Genomic DNA, 21,656 nt, shown 5'->3' with positions numbered 1-21,656 from the left:
GATTAGTTAGCAGAGTAATCGTAATTATTGAGGCATCTGAGTTGGTGTATCTCCAACTTTGGCTACCTGTTTCATTTACTGCAGTACTGTACTATCCTGAAAGTTTAATAAAGGCAGAACTTTGTGTGACATTAGACTGATGAGGCCACACAGTTTTGAAATTTCAAGATAATGATTGGAAAATTGGTGATTATAATAATACTTTTTCTGTGTGATGGAGTGCCTCACTACAGATTTTTTCAGAGATGCCATTTATGGCATTATGATACATTCATCAAATGAGATTTTTCACCAAACTCTTGTTTGTATGTGAATTTTAGTGATAACATTGCTTACGAAAAAAAAAAAAAAAAGAATCAGAATAATAAAAGTTGTTGTTTGACCTTTCTCTGTAGCCTGAAGATAGGTTAGCAGAAGTGAAGATCATAAAACTTGGCCTAAAATCCTAAACACCACTCCTGAAGGACGGACGGACAGACAGACAGACACACACACACACACACACACACACACACACACACAAATATAACTTGGGCCGTTCTGGGTGCAAAGGAATCAGAAGTTTATAATTTCAGGAAAGTGTCTTGAAGCAGCCCATATCTAGGTGGTGACTGTGCGCTCACATCGGTGCAAAAGAGAAAAGTTGCATTGTGCATGTAGCAGTCGGAAGACATTTCAGTCGCAGCACAAAAGTGAAAATTTCATATATGAAGATAAGTGATTTTTTAAGTTAAAAACAAGCTTAATTGCTATACAAAAACAATGGCACATACTGATGTCGGATTACTTGTCTTCCTGAAGGCCATTGATCTTCTTCTGCCCAATTGCTTAGTAAACAAGATGTGTGTAGATAGAATCTCTTAAGAGTTGCACATCTATACTGAATGGCTTCCTGACAAATATAACACACTGTCTTGTCCTTAATGAGATGTTAACAGAAGTGAATACGCTGTACAAAAGTCTGATAGAGGCATCATTATTCACAATACATGCAAATAACCAAATAACAGTTGTAGTTTTCTAGTTTATGGTTCAAGATTGATGCAGTTGCAGTATGCTGGGAAACAAGAATGCTCATCAGTATACTTTAAGTACGAACAATGTAGTATGCACAAACGAGAAACAAATCAGATATTACTTGTTTTATACACCAGCGAGAAATCGTTACACTTGGCCAAAGTGGCTATATTTTAGAGGGCTAATCTTGTGTTAATATTGGAGGACCATAGTGGTAAACATAACAAAATCAATGAACATGGAAGCTCTCATTTGTGGATTGTATCATTTGTTAATATAGTAAATAAAAAAGGGCAAATGATACTAGATTCATTACTTATACTCTGTCACAATCCATAGTGTGGCCTCTACAGTATGTATATTGTTATAAGTGCATGCATGACTTTTCAAGCATCTTAAAATTCCTATTGAAGGCAACTAAGAGTGTTCTTAGTCACAAAATGTTTTTTTTTATTTTTATTTTTATTAATGTGTGATGCATTTTGGCCCATTTTGATTCATCTTCTGGTACTACTTTAGGTCTTAAATACTTATCGTATAGGCAGTTGATCATGTTTGCACCTGTTACCAAAATGTTCCTGATTTAATAGAGATTTGAATATACAGCTTAGCATGAACTTAATTTGAATATTCATAGGTTCTTTATAAATCTTGTGCTGTCTTCTGGAGAAGGGAGTATTGCTTTTTTCTTCCCCTCAGTCATGTGGTGGACATTTTAATTGAGCTTTTAAGTGTGTGCAAAATATATTTAGTTACATCTTCTTTCAGTGTTGTGTTTAGGGCTATAACAACCCTCCACCCTTTCTTACCTGTCTCATTACCCCCACCTTTCCCCACCTCATACTCCAAATCACTGAATAGGTAAGCTAATTCTCTGTTCAGTGGAAGGCAAAAGTGTACTACCTCATATAGAACCATTAGCCACTGTGAGGTCAAACCAAACAATGGCATAATGCCTCCTCTACTTTAAGAACTACGCCAAGCTTAGGTCTTGGCTTTGTAACCCACACAAGAGTTCTAAGCAATCACAACTGTGTTGTTAAAGTAAGGATTTTTGTTACTGAAAAGAGAGTGGTTTGGTTCTTCCTTGACAGTGTCATTGCAGAATGCTTTGTAATTAATACATAAATAATCTGGGTGTAAATGTATCAACTCACTGAATAGTGAAGGTGTTGAGATGTTAGCAGGCTCATAAACAGAACTGAAAAGTTTCTTGATTTCTGGCAAGTTCTTTTTGTGTTATCACATTTGTAATGAACATGATGTATGGACTTCATTTCAGAATGGAGGACTGGCACATCTGGAAGACTGATATTGTATGATGAAGATAGTACTACAAAGACAGAAGGGGAATGGAAGAAGAGGAATACATTGAATCATTACAGGGTAGGTGTTTGTTATGACTAGTTGTATCATTAAACAAACAGTGAAAATCTCTCCAGCAAATTTAGTTTCCCCTCTGTTTCTGTAAAGACAGTTCTTGAAATACTTCTGTTTTTGTGTCAAGACTTTGTTTTTTTTTTCTTTTTTTTCCTAGGGAGTGATGATGTAGTGTTAATAAAATTTGAGGCTTTCATATTTGAGCTCTTTGTTTGTAAGTTGTCAGCTCGTGGAACAAGTCTCAAAATAATAAGTTACACAAGAACACAGGATGATTACTTATGTGTGCAGGGAATCTGCTATTTTCTCATACTATGTATTGACAGGTTTCCTAGTTGGATTTGTTGGAATAGTATTGCTAGCCACATGTTCCCTGTAAAGAAACATCCAGAAACATACAGGAAACTCCAAACACATGATGTCAGCTAATGAATTCTGCTAATTATGTACATTGTTCTGTTCAGATACACATACTACAGTATCCTCTGGTGATAAATCACCATAAATAAACTCTAACTATTGGTAAGTTAATAGAATAAAAACATCCACATCAGCTACCAGAAATTTCTTATTTGTTACATGACTGGCTTTGAAGCATAAGGCTTTATCTTCCAATACCCCCAAATAATAACGGAAACATGAATGCTGAGCTGTTGAGATGGGTACCACGGTTTCTGACCATATGCTCCCATGTGTTTGTTTGAAGTAGATGTGATGTCCCATAACTGACTGGCCCAACATCCACACACATATATATTTCCATAACTATTTGGTGGCACCTGAAGATGAAGCCGTAGGCTTTAAAACTGGTCATGCAAAAAAAAAAAAGTGATTAATGGTAACTGAAGTGGATTTTTTATTCTGTTAATATGTTCCTCAATTGCAGATGTTCATCTGATCAAATATTTTGCACCATTTAAAAGTGTTATTCCTTCGTCACTCAGAGAGAATATACGATATTGCTGCAGTACGTATAACCCTCACTCCTTTTGTCTTATAACAATTTAGTCCATAATGTACTTTATTGTTGCTGTGTAACCAGATTGTTTTGACCATCATCAAACAATTCAATTTGCACTGAAGCAACTGCATCACAATAAAAAGTACAAAAATCAGGTGTCAACTTTATATACATGTCAAATGATGACTTACTGCCTGAAATGCGTATTATCCATTTGGTACTTTCTGCAGTGATGCTTTTACTTCAGTGGAGCTAAATTATTTTGTGAGGGCATAATACTGAAGCTGGTCCCAAAGTAAAAGAAAACTGTTTAATATTATCAGATTATATTTGGTTTCTGATGTTCCTTTAGACAATATGTCTAGAACTGTAGAAAATTAAGGAGTTGCCACATTTATAACTGAAGGCCACACATTTGGAAAGAAAGAAACAGATTTTTCAGATGTCTGCACATAGAAGTGTGTGCTTATGGGGTGATTAAAATAATATATAATATAACTTACAAACATAACTGCGTTTAGATCCTGATAGGCAAACTTTGTTGGGTTGTCTCTTAGCCAAAAAGAAGCAGTTAACAGTGTGTGCTGATTTCAAAGACTTCTGTGTGGAAAAAATAACTATAAACATTATTTGACTTTTAAAATGTTATTTCAGTTATTAGTTGTGCAACGTATGTGGCTAAAGATATTATTACTCCGATCAACAATACCATCACATATGTATAAATGTTATAATGCTAGTGAATGTAAGTGCTACATGATGCACTGCCATTTGCGTCAAACATCATGTGGTATAGCAACATTCGAAGATCTCTGTAATGATCAGTTACATTAATGTAAAACAGCAGGACCAAATATTTAAGAAATAATTCTAATGACATGGACTGGAAGGGAATTTGCAAGGAACCAAATCCTGAAGTACTATGTAATGTCAATAGTTTGTGAAGTTCATCATCATGGTGATATATTGCACAGATCATTCATGAAACATGTAATTAAATGAAACTTGGTTCTCTTTGCAGCTTCACTGCCATTTTTAAATGTTTATTAGGAATAAAATGTTTGTTTATGAATACCAGAAAAAATTAATTGACACTATTTCTCTCATCATTCATAGTGTATTCTACAAACAATGTAAAATGTGTTTCTTTTTGTTCTAGGTACCTGATGGTGCATCACTGAGTCTGGTTTCAAAGCAATCGTCCATATATAATCTGTCTATTCTTTCTGAGAAGACAGACAAGTCTCATAAATATGAGACACTTAATCTGTCCAAATTCAGTTCAGCCAGTCCTCCTTTAAGTCGTGCAACATCACCATTGAATCATGACCATGATGGAGGGGTCAAGGTAGGTTTATGCCTGCAATGTTCATAAATATTCTAGGCAGTTTTAATTTATATTTAACATTATTACTTAGTAGTACCAAATACTCCTCTTGTACCCATATATTAATAATATTTTATGCCTATTCAGATGTGATCCTTGAAGTGAATTGGGGAAAAAATTAATTTCTCATCAGGTAGATAAAGTAACTTCACTGTTTTTTAGATACCTGTCTCATTTTAACATGCAAAAAATTCCTAATCAAAATACTGCTCACCCTTTCCTAACATTAGAACTATATATTCCACATTTACAGTTATGATGGGAATAATCTGTTTTATTATGTATCTTTAAAGCCTATACTGCGTGTCTGGATTGTTTTTGTGTTCTTTTTTTGGGATAAATGGGCAAGCATCCCACCATTGACATAATAGGGCATGGGTGACTAAGGGAAAACCATGTTCAGATTAGGAAGTTATAAGTTCAATACTAGGCTGTCATAGATATATTGCAACAAAACTGGTTTTGATAAGGATGCAGGATCACACTTGGGTTATGGTGTCGAACAGCTTGATAACTTGACAGCATGTTTATTCTTCGTCAATCAAACTTAATATCTACTGAGACATATGTACCTGTATTCATATACAGTTTGCACTGTTATAGTGTTACCTAATTCATTAACTACAGAGCATGTCAGATCAGTGTGCGGGTCGATTAGGTATTGCGTTCAAACCAGCAGGCTCCACCTTCACCCTTTATCATTGCACTCAACCAATCATGGTTCTAATAATTAGAGATTGCCATCACTTGCCCACTATTCAAAACTGTGTACACACAGAAAAGCTAAAGAGTGACTGTAAGTCCTGGGTGGAATGGGAACTTTAGAAGAGTAAAAATAACTGCTCACAGTATTGTTGAGATATTGGGCAGAAAGCAGGAGCATTAACAAAATCTTGAACTTGTAACTTAGCCTTCACACAATGTCTTCCTTCAGAGCAAATATGGTCATGGTGCATGTTCATTAGAAAACAGCAACAAAAACTCTTCGACATAATTTTGTTGATACATTAAATGCTAAAAATGCAATACAAACGTTGTATGTGTGAGTAGGTCAAATGGAGTACACAAGACAGAAAGAGATTAAATTGGAAATACTTTTTTGTCTCATTGGTTCATTTTTACTAAACCCTCACATGTCAGACAAGGGGTTTTCTTATCAATACATGTGCTCTTACAGGGTGTGAGGCAAATTATCCTGGAGTTCTTTCTCAATGAGGGATTGCTGATTTGATGAGGGTCACAGAAGAAGTTATTGAGAGACCAAGTTCCATGGTTGTTGCTATACCTGCATCCTTTGATGATGATCAAATGTGCGTGACAGTTGCAAATGGTGGGCAGGCATATGGTGACAGGAAAAAGCCCACTGTTGTATGCATCCTTGCCCTGTCATTGGCACTACTAACTGTGGGGTACAAAACACTAAAAATATTGCATGGGTGCACTGACTCCAACTGATGGTGTCTACTTCAAAATTCATGAAATAGGCACTGTTCCACATTGTTTGGAATCTACATAATACAGAAAACACTGTACCCACAAAGTGCTGAAAGTACTAGAAAAGGTCACTCTATTATGCACATCACTTGTTTGACATACACAATGTGAACTGCACAATCTCCCAATGTGAGGTCACTTCTCTATCTCTTTTTTGTCATTTGCATCATTTTTGTACCTCTCTTTCATCAGTTGTTCATCCTGGAAATTATATTTTTTATTGTTTTGTACATGTTGCAGTCTGTCAGGCCTCTGGAAATCACATAGACAATTCCACTGTATAAATTGAACATGAATAATTGAACCTTGAATGGAGCAATTTTTGTTGTTGTGGTCTTCAGTCTGAAGACTGGTTTGATGCAGCTCTCCATGCTGCTCTATCCTGTGCGAGCCTCTTCATCTGCGAATAACTACTGCAATATTCCGAGTCTGCTTCCTGTATTCATCCTTGGTCTCCCTCTATGATTTTTACCCCCACACACTTCCCTCCAGTACTATATTGGCGATCCCTTGATGTCTCAGAATATGTCCTCTCAACTGATCCCTTCTTTTGGTCAAGTTGTGCCACAAATTAATTGTCTCCCCAATTCTATTCAGTACTTCCTCATTAGTCATGTGATCAACCCATCTAATCTTCAGCATTCGTCTGTAGCACCACATTTCAAAAGGTTCTATTCACTGTTTATCTAAGCTGTTTATTTCATATTTCACATCCATACACGGCTACACTCCAGACAAATACCTTCAGAAAATATTTCCTAAAACTTAAATCTGTATTTGATTGAACAAATTTCTCATCTTTAGTAATGGTTTTCTTTCCATTTCCAGTCTACAGTTTATATCCTCTCTACTTCGGCCATCATGAGTTATTTTGCTGCCCAAACAGCAAAACTCATCTACTACTTTAAGTGTCTCGTTTCATAAGTTGATTTCCTGAACATCACCCTATTTAATTGGACTACATTCTGTTATCTTTGTTTTTCGTTTGATGATGATCATCCTATATTCTCCTTTTGAGACACTGTCCATTTCGTTCAACTGATCTTCCAAGTCCTTTGCTGTCTATGACAGAATTACAATGTCAGTAGCAAACCTCAAAGGTTTTTTTTTTTTTTTTCTTCTCCCTGGACTTTAATTCCTACTCCAAATTTATCTTTGGTTTCCTTTACTGCTTGTGAAATGCACATATTGAATAACATCGGGGATAGGCTGCAACCCTGTCTCTCATCCTTTTCAACCACTGCCTCCCTTTCATGCCCCTCGACCCATATAACTGCCATCTGGTTTCTGTTAAAGTTGTAAATAGCCTTTTGCTCCATGTATTTTACCCCTGCTATCTTCAGAATTTCAAAGAGAGTATTCCAGTCAACATTATGAAAAGCTTCTTTTAAGCCTACAAATGCTATAAATGTAGGTTTGCCTTTCCTTAACCTATCCTCTAAGATAAGTCATAGGGTCAGTATTGCCTCGTGTGTTCCCACAATTTTGCAGAAGACAAACTGATCCTCCCTGAGGTTGATTTCTACCAGTTTTTGCATCCTTCTGTAAAGAATTTGTGTTAATATTTTGCAACCATGACTTTTTAAACTGATAGGTCAGTAATTTTCACACTTGTCAGCAACTGCTTGCTTTGGAATTGGAATTACTACATTCTTCTTGAAGTGTGAGTGTCTTCTGCATGTCTCATACATCTTGCACACCATATGGAAGAATTTTGTCGTAGCTGGCTCTCCCAAGGCTATCAGTAGCTCTGATGGGATATGATCTACACCTGGGGCCTTGTTTTGACTCAGATCTTTCAGAGCTATGTCAAATTCTTCTCCCAGTATCACATCTTCAATCTCACCTTCATCTACATCCACTTCTCTTACTATAATATTGCTTTAAAGTTAATCTCCCTTGTATAGATCTTCAGTATACCCTCAATATGCTCCTTCCACCTGTCACCTTTTCCTTCTTTGCTTAGGACTGGTTTACCATCTGATCTCTATGTATTCATACAGCTGCTTCTCTTTTCTCCAAAGGCCTCTTTAATTTTCCTATAGTTGGTATCTATCGTTCTTGTAGTGAATTTGTCCTCTAGCCATTCCTGCTTATCAATTTTGTGCTTCCAGTCAGTCTCATTTATTAAACGTTTGTGTTCCCTTTCGCCTGCTTGATTTGTAGCATTTTTAAATTCTCTCCTTTCATCAGTTAAGTTCAATCTCTCTTCTGTTATCCAAGGATTTGTACTAGGCCTTGTCTTTTTACCTATTTGATCCTCTGCTGCCTTCAGTACTTTATCTCTTGAAGTTACCCATTCGTCTTCTACTGTATTCCTTCCCTCTCTTCTAGTCAACCACTGTTTAATGCTCTCTCTGAAACTCTCAACAACCTCTCGTTCATTCTTCTCATACAGTTCCCATCTCCTTAATTTGCCCCCTTTTTCCAATTTCTTCAGTTTTAATGTATAGTTCATAACCAATAAATTGTGCTCAGAGTCCACATCTGCTGCTGGAAATGTCTTACAGATATCCAGTGGAGCAATTAAGGTAATGAAAGTATTGGATTTTGTTATTAAAATGTGATTTTACATAGCACCCAGTCATAAAAACGTACACAATTGATTTGACTTATGCTATGGGCCTTCTCCTCTTAATGCTAAGAGGAAATTTAATGTAATCAGTAAATATGCTCTCAATCTTCTGCCCAAACAGTAATTCACATGATACTTTTCCTATGCCGGTGGGATTTGAACTAATCATAAACTTTTTGAAAGCTGCTAATTTATCAACCTACAGGTGGTGCTTCCCATAGTGGCCCAGAGTTACATATTCCTCTCAGTTTCACACAAGTGGTAGAGCTCTCCTCAGATTTGATATTTGCTTCTATGAATTCCTAAATGAAAATGTGACAAATTCAGATGGTGCAATATAAGTGCTTCATATGATTTTTGGAACTATCTGTTCAAATACTTTACAAGTTTTGCATTACAAAACACAGTGTGTCCTCCTTCAATAATTTCAGCAAGGCCAAATTATTTAAACAGAAGTTGCCCACAAATCTGTGATAAAAACAACAAGGACTTAAAACAGCTTTTTGTTGATTCTAACATTGTGTTAATGTAAAATTTTGAGTTGTCTTCAGTTTAGTGCTGTAAGGTATTGGTGATTTTGGAGACATGATGAGTGTCAAAATATTAATGATCTCATTGCATCCTCTCTCTCTCTCTCTCTCTCTCTCTTTTTTAAAAGCTTACAGTGATGCCATATGTGCAGTTCCCAAGTGCTCTTCAGTAACATTTATTGCTTGAAAATGTCACCTATGTTCAGAGTAACTCTTGTTAAATACTCACTTATTAATAACTGGAAGAGGGAAGATAGATATATTTGGATTTTAAGTCCCATCAATGATGGGGTCATTAGACAAAGAGCAAAAGGTTGATTTGGATCACAATAGGGAAGGAAATAGGTCATGTCCTTTCCTGAAGAATTATGTCAGCATTTGTCTTAAATGATTTAGGGAAACCACAGAAAACCTAAATCTGGATAGCCATATGGAGATATGAAGTGTCATTGTCCCCAATGTGAGCCTATTGTCTTTTCCACTGCGTTACCTCACACAGTCCCCAGTACTTATTATTGTGGCTGCAAAAATGTGAAAATAGGCATTTTCAACTGTTAGGGTAACTCCAAAAATTGGTAGCAATGTGTACCTTGTAGAAACTTAATGCACTTTGTGTTTCCTTTGACCATTGTCAGATGCCAGTTGCCTTCCTCTCACCTTTTTGTGTAACACAAAGGAATATATCATCATTAATTGCTTCTTTTGGTGGTAATTTGGTTACGGTAACCCTCTATTGAACATTGGTAACTCTGCAATTTCCTAACATTGTATATCTTTTAAATCCCATTTTTCTCCTATTAGCTTTATTCCATGTTGTCATGTGATTCTCACAAAAATGAATCTGCACTCCATGTAGCATTAATCAGTCTACTCAAATAAACTTTATGGATAAATATGTCACAGTCAAAACACTTCTTGTTGCATCATAAATATCAGCACTGTCTGACCATGTACTGTAAATGTAAGTTCACATAGGTTCTTATCTAATGTGACTTATGCAGTGCTGACTTAACTGTGAAAGTCCACTCTAGTGTTACTCTTCTTTCCAGAAATCTCTGTTTGAAATATTGGTCGTAGCATTTTGTTGATGATGATTTCTTCTTCATGTAATAGCTCGTTTTTTGATTTGGTCATCATCTTCCAGTTTTTTTACAATATGTACAGTGATGACCCCTACTCTCTTGGTATGCTGGATGGTGTAGAGTTCAAAATACCTCATTATACCAGTTTATGTTCATAACTCGATTGTCCACTGAGAAACATAGCTGACACTACATCTGTTGATTCCCAATATAATTATCTTCTGTTGTCTTCCTTGTGTCATACATTTTCATCAAAGTGTAGTCTACTTAATGGCCAGCATTTATGGAAATCTCCATAGTTGTGCCTGTGCTGTTTCATATCTCTTTCTTCTTTCATAATCTTTATAGTCATTATTTCTCTTTTCACCATTGATGAACTTAATAATATCCAACAACAAATACATTTCTTTTTTATCTCAGTGCAGTTCTTATGCTAACTTCTCCAATATAGTTACAGACAGTCTTCGAAACAAAATTTGTGTTGGTTGTCTGTTCTTTGTTGGATCGTCCAAATATGCACTGCAATCCCAGTAGCTGTCAATGAAATCTTTAATTGTGTTGTCTCTTTTTGAATACATGATTATTATCAATTATGTAGACATGACGGACCATTGGTGGTTGTTTGACGAGCATTTTTTGGAGTTGCTTCTTCAGATTTGATGTAAGTACACAAGTCTTTTGATGCTTTACTGTCTGATGGAGCCACTTCATCTTGCAAGCAGGCAATGGTCAAATAATTTTTCAGGCACTAGTTACATTTTTGGGAATATGCTGTGGATCTGATGTGAAAAGTTGACTGAATATACATTTCCAGGTGGTTTCAATTGCTGGAATTCTACTGCGGTCTGATACCCATCAACCATCATACCCAGTGTTGGATTAACAGGCTTTATTTTATGTTTTTTAAATGCTGTGCTGCCTTCTTTGTAAATTTGTTGTAATTGACATCTTCCATTATTCTGTTTTTTTTTTCTTCTTCTTCTCATTATTTAACTGTTCTGCACACTTTGTCAGTTCTTCTGCCCAGTTCAGTTCACTTACGTGCCATACTTGAATTAATTTGATTAATTGTTCATTGGCTTTGCAATGTATTTTTGTATCTTCAGTTTTGGCTTCCAGTATTTTTTATTGAGTGTTCAAGTCATCTGTAACTTCCTGAAAATCTTCATTGTGCTTGTATGGTTTTTTAACTGCCTGTATATCAACTACAACCTTTTCACTTGTCAGTTGAAATTCCTCCTGTAATTCATGATTGCTCTAGACAATTGCTTCTTTGACTTTCTGTGTAATTTTCCAATCACTCTTTTTTTTTTAATGGGCCCCTGCAATTTCTGGCACAATTGTGCCTGTGATTCTTGTATGGGCCTTAATAATAATTAGAGATTAATAACACTAATCCCATCAGTTCACTAGTTATATCTCAAGTCTTTTGAAGCTTTAACACTCACAGTTCATTATTGTGTCTTGCTTTCTACTTCCTGCAACAACACTACACCACCATTTGTTTGAAGTACTGTTATACATATGCTAAAAACTCATCAAAGTTATGTGTCTTCTGCATTGGCTGTGTCCATCGGTGAGCAGCAGTCAGCACTGGAAGAATGTTGCCATCATTGAGTTTGTAGTCACCAAGTAAACTGTGAAATCTACTTTCTCCTTAAAAGATATGGTAGTAATGACTATAGTACTTCTGCAGTCAGTGGTACACACTTTGTAGTGAAAGAGAATAGCAATTTTGTTACCACTTCATGTAATATTGATTTCTTGTTTATGAAGAGTGTCATGAACATATCAAACTCCAGATGTATTGACTGAGTGTTTAAAATTGTTTACGTTCAGTTTATAAGTGATTTACACTCTTAGCTCTAAAATCACTTCTTTTTTATTTCAATTCCAGGTGTGGCATCTGGTTAAACATCATGATTCAGATGCACAGAAAGAAGGTGAACGTGGCAATAAAATGGTTTCTGAAATCTATCTCACCAGGTTACTTGCTACAAAAGTAAGTAAATCTCAGTTTTAAAAGGTGTGTGTGTGTGTGTGTGTGTGTGTGTGTGTGTGTGTGTGAGAGAGAGAGAGAGAGAGAGAGAGAGAGAGAGAGTGAGTGAGTGAGTGAGTGAGAGCGCTAGCTTCCACTTTCATAATTCTTAATTTTGAGTTGCAAGATAGGCCAGAAAATGACTACTCTTGTTTCTGCACATTTAATTCTGATTTATAAATGTGATTGTTCCAGGGTACACTGCAGAAATTTGTGGATGACTTGTTCGAGACAATCTTTAGCACAGCACACCGGGGGAGTGCACTCCCATTGGCCATTAAATATATGTTCGACTTTCTAGATGACCAAGCATTACAGCATGGTATTTCTGATCCTGAGGTTGTACACACATGGAAGAGCAATAGGTGTGTGTTTGTGCTTTACTCTGTGAATGTTCTAGAAATTAAACTTAGTAAAAAGATAATTACTTATCTTGTATTTCTTTCTGGTAGATAAATGAAATTCAAAGTACGTATTGTGTAATCAGAAAGATAATGCCGCCATTAATAACCTGTGGTGTGAGATATGCATGTGAAAGCAGCAAACCAGAGTACACATGATGCATTAATGTTTGGATCTGATTTTTCGTAGAAAGACTGCATACACTACACTTCTTTGTTCTCTTCTGGAGTGTTGCTGTGCCTAGTGAGATCCTTACTACTTGAGATTGGTGGAGGATGTTGAAAATGTTTGCAAAATACAATTTGATTTGTATTATAATAGAGAGAAAGTGACAAATGTGATGAGTGAGTTTGAGTGGCAATCATTAACACAAAGGTTTTTTTCACTGCAGCAGAATCTTCTCATGAAATTACAGTCACCAATTTTATCCTCTGAACTGTAAAATATTTTTTGACTCCCAGCTACATGGGAGGAAATTATCCATGTGACAAAATAAAGAGTGCTTACATGGAAAGATTTAGGTGTTAATTTTTTCAACATACTATTCGAGAGTGTGTGCACACACTGCCAAAAATTTAAATGTGAGTTGCTGAATAACTATGTAGGTGAGATGTATATGTGTATGTAGAGTAGTCAAAGGTTAATCCTGGCAGCTGATTCACAATTTTAGTTTCCTTCTATCATATACCACAAGCCCATTGTCATGTACATCAGAAAAGGCAGAGATGAAATTGTAAAGTATTCATCTTTATTATGTAACAACTGTATCTAGGGAAAGCAAACTGTTATGTGTGTTGCTGTAGGTGAGAACACTATTACACTTTCCTGTTAGAGACTGAATGGTCATAAGTGTCATCTCTTTATAATATACTACCTATGTTTTTCCAAGTTTACTGCTCTGTTCCAAATGAGCTCTCTTATCATTCTTGATTTCCATGAGCCACTTTGTGACATTACTTGAATTTTGTATGATGATAAGCATGCTGGACTTCTGGCCAATGTTGGCAGTACAGTTTCCTAATTTCATTGATACGGTGGTGTCTTAGACCTCTGGGTTGAACAAAAATTGTTGTAGCCTGAATTTGTTCTTTACATTTATGGTGTTTCTCATTGAGATACTGTAGTTTGTTTATTCACTTTTATGCATCACTTACAGTGAACTTAGTCACCCCTCTGGTCACACCTAATAGAACATTATCCAAAATTTTGTTTACAATACCTCCTGTTTGTGATAATTAGACACTGTAGACCATCTACAATCTACTTTCTATAATGACATCATCTTTTTTCATTTCAGTTTGCCTCTTCGCTTTTGGGTTAATTTAATCAAGAATCCAAATTTTGTATTTGATATACACAAGTCAAATATCGTGGACTCCTGCCTTTCTGTTGTAGCTCAGACATTTATGGATTCCTGCTCTACATCAGACCATAGACTAGGTAAGTCATAAATAGTAAGTGTGTAAGACAGAGGGAGTTATCAGTTTGATAATAAAATATTATGAAATTGTTTGCCAGAAGTCACCAAACATTTTGTTTTACAATTATAAACTTGTCAAAATTTAGGAGCTTTTGTGTCATCTTTAATTCAATTGTATTACAGTGATTACTGTTAAATGTAGCACATATTTCTGCTTCGATTTGCAGGAAAGGATTCACCTAGTTCTAAGTTACTTTATGCCAAGGACATTCCTGTGTACAAAGAATGGGTAGAGAGATACTATGCAGATATTAAAATGATGCCTGCCATATCAGACCAAGATATGAATGCAATGCTTGCAGAGGAGTCTCGGGTAAGTTACTAGAAAACTTTACTAGTTAAAGTTACTTAATGGTAAGATCCACTAATTTTTAAGAACAACTGGGATTTATGAAGACAACTTCTCATATTTAATTAAATAACTGAGATGCATTTTGGAACAAAATATCTGGTTTTATGTTTCTGTGATATCTTTGAGTTATTCCAGTTTCCTCTATGAATTTCATTAGTTTATTTTTGATATTTGTCAGCAAGACACTTTTGCCTTGAAAATGGTATACAATAGGTATCCTTGTCACTGATCAACTGCCAAAAACTGAACTAAACAGTTTTGGAATCCAGATGTATGAGAGCACTGTTTAATGAGAGTGAGTTGATAAACATTACTGAGATACATTATCTCCTGGTTTCTGAACAGAGATCTCTGTCAAATCACCACAGAAAATGTGTTAAGAGCTATCACTTATGCACATAATTTTTTTTATTATGCAGCTATTTACCTTTTACAAAATTTTGTTTAGAGATCTAATATTATAAGAAAACTGGAAAATACACGCCTACTGTAAATTAGACACTCATTTTCAAAGGTCTACATTTTCTATCATTACATGAACAAATGTGACAGCTGCATGAATAGAACCATAAACTCACCAAGTTTGCATTTTGGAGTCTGCAAATGTTCTACAAGTGTCCCTCTGGTTACACAAAACACGTCCAAGCAGTACTCAAGTTTGTTTGGTACCATATGTATCAACATTCTGTCACAGGTAATTACAGCAACATTGATGCATTCTCTGAGCTGTTCCAATTTTAACAGCAGTGGGGGTACATCAATGTGGTCCTTAATGTACCACTGACAGCAAAAGTCACAGGGCATTAGATCAGGTGACCTGGGGGGCCAGGGGAAAAAGAGCCACATCAGCTTCACCAGTATACCCAATGCAGTGATGCGGAAGTTTATTGTTATTTAGGTAGCAGCAGACATCAATGCTCAAATGAGGGGATGCTCCACCTTGTTGTAAGATGAAATTCTCAGAATCAGCAGTCACTTGAGAAAACAAACCACAACTACAACATAAGAAGGTAAAAGGTATCCATCAAATTCTTCTCACAGAAGCAAAATCGCCCACACAGATTTGTCTGTGACATTGCACAGAAAACTCTTTTCTTGCTTTGTCAACATTTTGCCTATAGCCAGATCAAAATTACTTGATAGTTGACACTTCACACGTTGGAGTTGGTTTCCACCAGATCTCGCAACATCACTCCCGAACAGTTCACCATTCCCAGACTGCCCGAACAGTTGGAATTTTCACTTCCAATTTCTTGTCCTGCATTGTTTCTTGATGTGTTTGGATCCCAAATTCATCACAGACAATAAATACTCCAAAAACAACAAATACGAAACGATGCTTATGAAACACATGTTTCATACACAGCACTGACCAAACATTACTGGATACTTCTGCACAAGACATGATTCAGCATCACATACACAGTTGTCATAATGACAGAGATTGGCTTACATAAGATAAGCTTTGCACATTATATGAAGCCAAATTTTTGAAGGCTACAATTCACCATTGTGACTGGGTCATCACAGTCATAAATTAGCTACATAATCCAGTCTTGTGCCATAGCACAATGTTTATCTTATAAACCTGTCATACAGAAGACTATGGATTTGAATCTCCTCAAATTAGTGATTTTTTTAAAATTTTTAATCTAATTGAAAGAGTTTGATTATTACTTTTATTCAGTTAATTGGTTTAAATGAAATCTTTTTATTTCTAATTCTTTGTTGTGTCATTTTCATCATTGTTTTGACTTTTTTTATTTGCTCTTATTCATCTTCCTATCATTCTTTTGTCATTTGGAATCTGCCTGTGTTACCTATAATCTGCAGCGAAGTGCCAATGAGGACTGCTCATTGGTCGGTAATGTGGCAGGTCATGTAGCCAATGTGAAGATTGTTGCAGGTAACCAATGATAACGAAAAATTGCAGTTTGCTTTTAGTGTTGAAACTGACCTTTTTTCTGTCTTGAGTTTGCTCATGTTAGCTTTAGTCACTGTGGACAAAGCAGTCATGATTTTAGTTCTGCCACAAATCATTGATTGCCGTTTTCTTGGACACATTGCACATCACAAGGCTGTGGTTAGCTTAGGAATGAGTTTAAATCCTGGGCTATACATCTTCCAAAGTTTAGTCAATGGTCACATAGAATCAGCTGTTGACAGAGCATCTCATGTTTCTGACATGCCTCACAGCAGCCACTTCCAACATGTTAACATGTTTTGTGAAGTGACCCACTGTGTTTGTGTGTCACCTATAGCTGAGCAGTAGCTGGCAGCTGATGTGGCAACATTGTAGCTGCAAGTGACAGATGCCAACTATCAAGTAATTTTAACCAGACTATAGGCACTGCACTCATAATGCCAGCTGGTGGACACAGTGCAAACTCAGTGAGTTTGCAGTTCTGTTCATGCATCGATCATATTTGTATGTGTAACATTTTGGAAAATATAGAACTTTGAAAATTAGTAAATAATTTATAGTAGCTCCGTACATTGGTAGGAAAGAGTTTGACTGATAACAATAAATCATTCCTGCAGGGTGATTTCAGTAAATTTAATCACTGAAAAAACTCATTTTTACCAACTACAATCAGACTGGATGAGAGACTAATCTTTGTTTGGTTTTAAAGTGGTTCTTCCTTGCTATTCTTGGAGCCCTAGTGATAAAATTTGTCAAAGGTGTAAATGTAAATGTTGAAAGGGTGCATTTCCTGCTCAAGAAGACCAAACTCTGTGAAGGATGCAGTATTAAAATTTGAAAAACTGTGAGGAAATTCCTTCATGGTGTGAGTTAAACTAGGGTTGGATAGAGTAGTGGTAGGATGAAAGACTGCAACATATTGTAATTATACATGAAATTTTTAATGTATGGAAAACAAATGTATAATGAATTTTATGTTTCATAAAGCGGTTATTCATAGGATAAATGAGTAAATCTGTCTCATATTCTGAATCAGATGTTCACATTAAACAATGAAAAGATGTGCCAAAAGGGGAGAAAGTTTTTATGTGTTTGGAGTGAAAAATGTGCCAGTCTATCATAACCGTGCACTGTACCAATGCAGTACTTTACAGAAGTGATAGCTTGGCAACTCTGATCTATGTTGAGAAAACAAGTTTAAATTATCCAGTAGCTGAGAACAGCAGCTACAACTTGGTCTAATTTGTAATATATGACAAGTTTTTAGCAAGAAGCCAAACATTTTTTAGTATGAAAGCAAGTACAATTTTTTCAAGAGAGTTCATAAATTTTGTACTAGTTCTCTAACAATTAATGGAATGATTTTATTTATATTTCAGGACTATCTGTTCATTTAATTTAATCAGTATTGTGTGTACAAAATTGCCATATACTGCTAAATAAACATAATTTTTGTCATTAATATGCTACAGTCAAGTGACACATCAGTAACATTCCCTTCTCCCTCACATAAAGTGCTAATCTTTCACATTTAACACACTGCTTAACAGTTCAGTTCATTTGTTTTAACATACATATTTGATGATGTCAAACACATTCACTGTTTCACAATATATTTTAGTGTTCCATTATTTATATTCATGCTTGTGGATTGCAAAGGGTTTCTTATTAACTACAACCGACTCTTAAGTATTTAAAATAAGTGAAAGCCTTCTAAAATGACTATAACATTATCTAAATGTTTGTTTTTCTATCGTGTTGATATTTCTTCTGTCTCTTTTTCAGCTCCACACATCAGAGTTCAATACAAATTGTGCACTACATGAGCTCTACACATATGCAATGAAGTACAATGAACAATTGACTGTAACACTGGAGGAAGATGAATTTTCTCAGAAACAAAGACTGGCATATAAGTTAGAGCAAGTGCACAACATAATGGCAGCTGAATCGAATCCGTGATGGCAGGCAGCCGGGCCAGACTCGAACTCTGCTTTTGAGGTCCGGTGTTAACCTGTCTGTGAGTGACAATGTGCGAGTGTGAACTGGTCCATTTTTGTGGGAAGAGACAATGCTCGACTGAACAACCACTCACGTCCCAGGAAAGATCCATCCAAAGTGAAGTAATTAAATTGACTGGATCATAAGTGCAAAGATTCCTCTTATCACTCTCTTTGCTCAGTGTCCAGTCAGTACGAGAATTGTAGTGTACAGACAGTCTCGCTGAGTTTCTGCGGTGGGATGTGCCTACGAGGAGATGCAAATTAGAACTTTTCCCTGAAGTGCCTCCAGTAGAAACAGACTGTATAAAAATGGAAAGCACACTCTGTAAACTGCAGTTAATATGCAGTACTTATCATACTGTTGGGCAATGTGGAAGAGGGAGATGATAAATTAAAAAAAGAAAACTAAAAAAAGAACAAAAAAAACTGAGAGTGCAATTCAGTGTTTAATAAAATGAAACTGTCAATCAGCTGTGTTTACTGTATCACATAAAATATTAAGAGAGATACAGTTTATTCTCCATCTCATTCTCAATTTAGGCACACAATTTTCTGGTTGCTTGGTTTTCTTCTGTGCAGCAGTTTTACACCAATATAATTGTTTCCCTATTTGACGATGTATTCAAATGATTTGAAGGTCTTCCATGTTTCCTTCTTGCACAGAGTTTTCACGCCAAACCAGCACAAGAGATGCTTCACTTGTGAAGTTTTGTAAAGTTTTCCTGATTGTACCTCTCATCCAACCTGTCATTCAGACTTGCCATCTAGTGTAGCTGTGTGTCTGTTTAGATGTTGGTGTGAGACATCAGTTATCTTCTTTTTTTTAAATTTTTTTATGCAAGATTTGTGTATGTACAGCACACTACATCAGTGATAACTTTCAGACTCAAGGTGCGATGTTGTCACAAGAGCCTCCCCTCCCTTCCTTTCATCTGCTAGTTTTTGTGGCTGATCTGTGTGTGTCGGTGTGGCATGAAAGTAATCAGCAACGATTATTATGAGGACCAAGCAATCGATCTCTGTGTGATTTCCTGTGATTGTGTGTTATGGGTATCACGTCGGTTGACTGGTATAACTCTCAATTTATGCTTTGTATAAAATGATTTGATTGTAAGAATGTGTCAAAAACTCAGGAGTTTCTGTGAAGCCACACAAAATGAAATAAATATTTCTAAGACTGCATTTTCTTGAATGTGATGGACCTATAGTGTGGCAAAAACTGCTGAGGGAGGCCACTTTGTTCGGTGCTGAAAATGCATGGAAAGGAACTGTAATGTTGATACAAATATTTTCCTTGAATCTCAGTTGTTGGCTGTCATGAATGTCCTGTATGAGCTTTTATAAATCCTTTGAACAATGTTGGTCTCCCTTATATAAATCATCACATTATAATTGTTTTATTGTATGGATATGCTCAGTGTTTGGTCACTATAATGAAAAGAATTTTTCAAGCACTTTTGTGTTTTTATTGATACTGTCCTTTCCTAACGTTCTTAACCCCTTTATACAGGAATAAATAAAATTTTAAAAAATATGTGTTTGTGAAAAAAAAGAGCTTTTCGCAAACTGTGTCAAGTATTTAAAAATTTGGACAATACTTTCACTCATTAACCAAAGAACAAGTTTGCAGATGATGAAAATGATTGTGGAGATACAGAAATTCCTTCCTACCTTTCTCACTTTAAGCAAAGACTTACTAAGGAAACTACATTGTGGTCTCGTAATAGGAGCTGACAGTTCAAATCTGTATCAGCTAAAGTGTAAAGGTTCTGTGTAGTTTCCATAAAATACTCTGTCAGTAGCATGGCAGTCCAGTTCCATTCATGTCTGATGTGAAAAAGACTTGCTTGTTCCAAATACGTTGTGTGGAAGACTCAGTATAAAACAATGAAGAGCTCCTTACAACTTAGACATGGTGTAGCACTTTGCTCAGTGTAGTATTATTACTTTACTTGGTAAGTCTCATATTTAAAACAGATACTGATTTGTCTTTTTTGTAACACGACAAAAATTACACATTTCATTTTGATGGCTGCTTTTGGGTTAGTTCATATGGTCACTCAATTAATTTGCTCTCTCTCTGAGTAAAGGTACTGCAGCAACCCAGCCAGTCAGACATTAATTTAAATGATAATTGTTTATTGCGCATTCACGGATGCTGGCTACAAGTTTAAGGGGGTTGTAACAGAAAATGTAAGCATTTATTTAAAAAAAATCATTACAGCCATATTTATTAATGTACAAAACTAAAATTTTGCAAAAGAGCTGTGTTTTAATGGGAAAATATAATAAAATGTACAAGATTAATATTTTGCCTGAAATTTGAGTTTTTAATTTTTTTATTGTCTTTTTCTATAAAGAGCCATAACTAAAATTCTAATCATCCAATTAATCTGAAAATTTTACTGTAGTGTCCTGAGAAGGTTATAAGACCACTGATACACAGTTACTAATTTATGGTATAAAATTAACAGAGGTTTTAATTTTGCACATCCAAAATTAACTTTTTTTCTACATGCAATCATCTAAAAATCGGAATATAATTGCACGATCTCGTATTTTTTAGTTACAGGGAGACAGAAATACATTTATAACAGTTCCTAAAAATTTCATAGCATTAGCGCATACACTTTTTGAGAAAAGGCTTCTAATAACGTGAGAAACGTAAAACAGAAAATGAGGTTCAAAGATTTTCTTCTCATTCTTGTACATGTAATAAGCTTACCTCAATTTTAAAATCCTCCATACTGATACTCCTCATCCTCCAGGATTCTCAACTCTCCTCTTCGAATCTGCATGGGCTGTATCTGCAGGTAAGACACTGAGCTGTTAGTTTTCTTGACCCTGCTCTCGCCGATGGTGTAAAATGCTTTTGTTGTGGACACTTCAGGATCTATACCAACTCTCTTCAGCAATTCAATTCTCCCATTATTTCTGTTATTGTAACATAAAACTGCATCATAGGCATCTATTTTGAGTACTTCAAGTCCACAGAATGTTTGTCCTTTTTGAGCATCTAATCCAAATTAAA

At 35.7% G+C, this 21,656-nt stretch overlaps 1 protein-coding gene across 2 annotated transcripts in view; it reads left to right on the top strand.

The window, feature by feature from the left end:
• Window positions 1-20,079, top strand: part of LOC126248689 (plexin-A4) — a 995,564-nt gene extending 975,485 nt beyond the window's left edge. For both annotated transcript variants that reach the window (XM_049949968.1, XM_049949967.1), the window contains 7 exons: window positions 2,300-2,403; window positions 4,518-4,706; window positions 12,324-12,428; window positions 12,660-12,829; window positions 14,164-14,306; window positions 14,514-14,659; window positions 18,408-20,079. In XM_049949968.1, the coding sequence (XP_049805925.1) occupies window positions 2,300-2,403; window positions 4,518-4,706; window positions 12,324-12,428; window positions 12,660-12,829; window positions 14,164-14,306; window positions 14,514-14,659; window positions 18,408-18,584 (1,034 nt within the window). In that variant the 3' untranslated portion in view covers window positions 18,585-20,079. The remainder of the gene's footprint in view (window positions 1-2,299; window positions 2,404-4,517; window positions 4,707-12,323; window positions 12,429-12,659; window positions 12,830-14,163; window positions 14,307-14,513; window positions 14,660-18,407) is intronic.
• The last annotated feature ends 1,577 nt before the right edge of the window (window positions 20,080-21,656 follow it).

The sequence above is a fragment of the Schistocerca nitens genome, chromosome 3, assembly GCF_023898315.1.
Source record: "Schistocerca nitens isolate TAMUIC-IGC-003100 chromosome 3, iqSchNite1.1, whole genome shotgun sequence".
Lineage (NCBI taxonomy): Eukaryota > Metazoa > Arthropoda > Insecta > Orthoptera > Acrididae > Schistocerca > Schistocerca nitens.
Note: the sequence above shows the minus strand (reverse complement) of the source record. Positions and strands in the feature narration are given on the sequence as shown.